At 38.1% G+C, this 4,421-nt stretch overlaps 1 protein-coding gene across 1 annotated transcript in view; it reads right to left on the bottom strand.

The window, feature by feature from the left end:
* Positions 1-3,865: 3,865 nt before the first annotated feature.
* ATP5IF1 (ATP synthase inhibitory factor subunit 1) overlaps positions 3,866-4,421 on the bottom strand; it is a 2,073-nt gene continuing 1,517 nt past the window's right edge. Inside the window, exon 3 of the mRNA XM_011357731.2 lies at positions 3,866-4,128. Within this exon, the coding sequence (XP_011356033.1) occupies positions 3,981-4,128 (148 nt within the window). The 3' untranslated portion in view covers positions 3,866-3,980. The remainder of the gene's footprint in view (positions 4,129-4,421) is intronic.

The raw sequence follows: 4,421 nt of genomic DNA, 5'->3' as shown, positions 1-4,421 counted from the left end.
TACAATGGAATATTAGTCTGCCGCAAAAAGAAATACTAAAATGTGCTACATCAATAAACCTTGAAAACATTACACTAGGTGAAAGATGTTACAGATACAAAAGGTCACATATTGTATGATTCAAGTATATAAAATATTCAGAATAGGCAAGTTTATAGAGACTGAAAGCAGACTCTATAAAGTAGTTGGGTGGAGGGGGAATAGAGAGTGTCTGCTTAATGGGTATGGAATTTTGGGAGTGATAAAAATATCTCAAACTACTAGAGGTAATGTTTGCACAACATTGTGAATATACTAAATGGCACTGAATTTTACATTTTAAATGGTTAATGATTAATTTTATGTTATGTGAATTTTACCTCAATTAAAAAAGAGTAGTGAGCAAGGAGGAATCTGTGGAATCTGCTAATTGTGAGGTTGTGCCAGGTGACATCAAGTAAAGCATGTGTCCCCATGCTTCTTTGTCTGCTCCCAAGCCTTTTGTCCCTTTCCAGTGCTTGAAGTTAAAGATTCCTTGAAGTGGGATACAAATGATTTAGGTGTTTTCTGCTCTAATAAATGACAATACCTAAAAAGAAGAAGGAAAGGAGAAGGGAAGGAGAAAGGACGGAAATAAGGGAGAAGGAAGGACTGAGGGGCAGGACACAGTAGTTACACTTGTAAGTGGCCAATCGCCCTTGGAAGATTGGTAAGACCTCCAATCACACTACCTCCTCCTTACCCATCATTCCCTTCCATGCTCCAGGCTGAACTATTGTCAGTTCCGCAATAGCCCATGGTCTTGCTCAGTGCCAGACTTCTTCAAATGCTGTCTCTTAGCCTTGAATGCCCCACATCCTTTCTTTTTTACCTGGCCTCTGTTATACCTTCTTCCACCATGAGGTCTCTTTGAGCCCCAGGACTGGGTGGTGCTTGTCCAGTGTCTTCCCCCAGCATTCTGCACTCATCCCTATCAGAATATTTCCAATATTGTTGTTTCACCACTTGTTATTCCTAATTGGCTATGGGTTCTGTAAGGACAGGAGCTGTGATTATTTTGTAGTTGTATTCTCAGTGTTTACCAAATGCCCAGCATATAGTAGATGCTAAATATAATTTTTAATATATTTTAAAAATCTGAAAATGGAATACATAGGCTATGCAGCAATGCATATTCAACTATAGTGGAATGACCTAGAGTTCTCTTTGTGAAAGTTAGACAAAAGACATCTGTTTTCAGAACGGATGTCACCCTAGAGTACACTGCTTGGTGGGCAGTATGTGGGCAGTCCTCCCTGGCCTGAAATTAGGTGTCTTATGCAGTGAACACCTTGCAGCCCATACCATGTGCAGCAGATCTGGAAGGATCCTTCATACCAGTGGGTCTCAACTCTGGCCACATATTGCAAAAACCTGGGAAGATTTTGAAAATAACCATACCCAGGCACCAATCTCAAAGATTTGGATTTAATCGGTCCTGAGGCAGTGGCTTAATTTTAAAGCTTCCCAGGTATTTCAATATTCTGCCTAGGCTGAGATTTACAACTTGAGTTATAATATGAAAATCTCAAACTAGGCACTATTGCAAATATGTGTTCATACCACATAGGCATGCACTGACAGGCTGATGGGATTCATGTCACAGCCTAAATGCTAACACAGTGGCAACCACTGGCACTTCTACATTTACTACCAGGAAACTTCACCTTTACCACCCACCCCCAGAAGTCCAGGCGAGTCCCCTCTCCCCACCCACCTGTCTCACACTGAGGTGGGAGCTAACAGGCAGCTGAACCATTTCACTGGAACTGCAACTTGAGATTGTGGGACCAGGAGCTCTGAAGTCCTTGCTTAGCATAAACCTGGTTGTGTGACCTTGAGAAAGTTACTCCACAGTTCCTTGCTTTAGTTATTATTAACTTATTTTCCACAAATACCATGATATTTAATGAGTAAAGTAATTGTAAAGCACTCTATAAACTATTGTGCAACTGTTAAGTAACTTCATTACATAAAATTCCATTGAAATCTTTTAAAAATAGCCCCAATATTTGATACAGATGGTTAGGAAGCTGCTTAGATTTGCTCCTGTAGTTCTCAGAGCTACTCTGGTCCTTGCCTTTCTCGAGTTTTGTTTGTTCAAGTCTTGAGAGTCTGAGACAATAGCCCCTGTTCTTTCAATAAATTACTTTTTCTCCTTAAGCTAGCCAGTGCTGGCTTGGTTTCTGTTCTTGTAAACAAGGAGGATTTTAACTAATGCAATAAACCAGAGTAGCATTTTTCAAATTGTATTCTGTGAAATGCTAAGTCCTAAATGTTTTGTACAAGAATAATTTTTTTTTAGAATTCTTAGCATATTTTTTTAAATCCTCAAATAATATTCATATTAAGAACTATATTAAAGTTATACTTGATAACCTGCCTATGCCCAAGAATGTCAGCAAATTTCAAGAAACTATTGTACCTATAGTACAATGGTCCTCAAACTTCAGTGCACATCAGAATCACCTGGGGTAGTTTGCTGGGTCCCACTTCAGACTCAGCAGGTCAGTGATGGGGCCTGATATGTGCATTTCTAACAAGTTCCCAGATGCTGCTGATTCTGCTGGCTTGTGGATACTTGATAGTCTTAAATTAGGCTGCTCCAAAAATTATTCATTTTTCCTTTTTAAGAATTTAAGCTTATGATTCTTCATCTTCACTTTAAAGTTTCAATTTTTTGCTTGCTTTACTCAATCATCATTAGACTGATTTTCAATTAAAATATCAAGAGCAGATGGTATACCTTTATTAAGGAATCATCTCAGGAATATCATTCTTAATAAGGCAATTGTTGATTATGTCACGAAAAACACTATCATCTATAAACTTTGGGGATTTTATATGCGTTTTAAATGTTTTTGGTCACAAAAATGCAAAACGGATGTTTTTATTTGTTCAATTATTTTTTAAACTTTTCAAATTTTGTACTGTTGTAAAGTAAAAAAAAAGCATATGACTAAGCACAATCATTTCTTGCACTTCATCTTTGAAGTCATTTTGTTGTTGGCCACTTGAATTTCAGCATTCACACCTCGGGATTGTCTATAAACTTTCCATCAGCAGCATCATGGACAAGAGTTTTAGACACAGCCAGGGTCTTGTCTTCAAGGGCGGGGTCAATGACTTGTATAAGCTTTTATCATTCAACAGCCCTAAAATCCTTTATAGGGTCTTGCAACATGATTCATTGTAATTCTGGAACAAATGATCTATTGATCTGTCACATTGAAAGATGTCTCACTAATGGCCCAAAGTGCCTAGAGAAGTTATGTAACTAGTTTGTATAATTTAAACAAGGCCTTAAAATCTAATTTGAATCATGAACATACTTGGCAAAGCAAAATATAACCTAAGAAATAATTCTGATTCTCTGCTAATAGACTTGGATTAGGAGTCAAAATATCTGAATGCCAAATCTCAACTCCAATTTACTGAATAACCATAGGCAATACATAATCTCTAATTCTAGTTCACTCGATCTACATAAGGATAATTAGAATGAGGATAACTACATCATATAGAGTTCTTTAATCCATTTTATAAATGCAAAATGGACTGATGGTGCCTTGAATTGTATCTTTTAAAAGACTCATTCCTGTTTTCCAGGCTGTCTTGACCTTGGATTGAGTTTATCCTTCAAGCTTTCCCTGAACCTCTGACTAATGTCAGACAGGCAAAGGGGCTTTTCCCTGTATCACACCTGCCTCCTCCAAGTCCCCCTATGTGGTATAGCACTTATGCTGTGCTTTTTCTTCAAGCTCCCTATTACAGATACACTAATTCATTTTAGCAGTCCAGTAGTGTGTCCCCCTACCCCTCTCCAGATAGAAGACATTAGACACAGTTCACTGATGATAATTTATTATAGTCTGTTGGCAGCAGACAGATATTAGAGCAGAACTATGTCTCCATAGAAATGGGCAATGATATATAGCCATTAAATGGGGAACTGTGTGTACTTAATCATCATCATGCTCTTTTAGTTTCTTGATAGTCTGCTTGTGCCGTTCAATTTCTTTCTGCAGACGCTCAATCTCTTTTATATGATGACTGATCTCTTCTTCATGGTGTTTCTTCAAAGCTGCCAGTTGTTCTTTAGTCCGTGCTCTACAAGTACACAATGACTCTGGGTTTAATCCTAATACTTCACCTCAAAGAGATTTCTAAGTAAAACCTGTATTACCTAAGGCAAAGCAGTCTCAATCCTGTGGGAGTCTGGCTGGTCATCTTTTTCTAACCCTTAAGCCCCACCAGTGAAAGAATACTCCACCTTCAAATGCATCCATCTTTAGATAACCAAGATGATTCAATTTTCCTGGTGTTAGTGCCTGAAATTCCAGCATTCATGAGCTATTCCTTTCAGAGTCCTCTTTAGAATAGAAAACTCCAGAGAGGTGTGA

This window comes from Pteropus vampyrus, unplaced genomic scaffold, assembly GCF_000151845.1.
Source record: "Pteropus vampyrus isolate Shadow unplaced genomic scaffold, Pvam_2.0 Scaffold36, whole genome shotgun sequence".
Taxonomy (NCBI): domain Eukaryota; kingdom Metazoa; phylum Chordata; class Mammalia; order Chiroptera; family Pteropodidae; genus Pteropus; species Pteropus vampyrus.
Note: the sequence above shows the minus strand (reverse complement) of the source record. Positions and strands in the feature narration are given on the sequence as shown.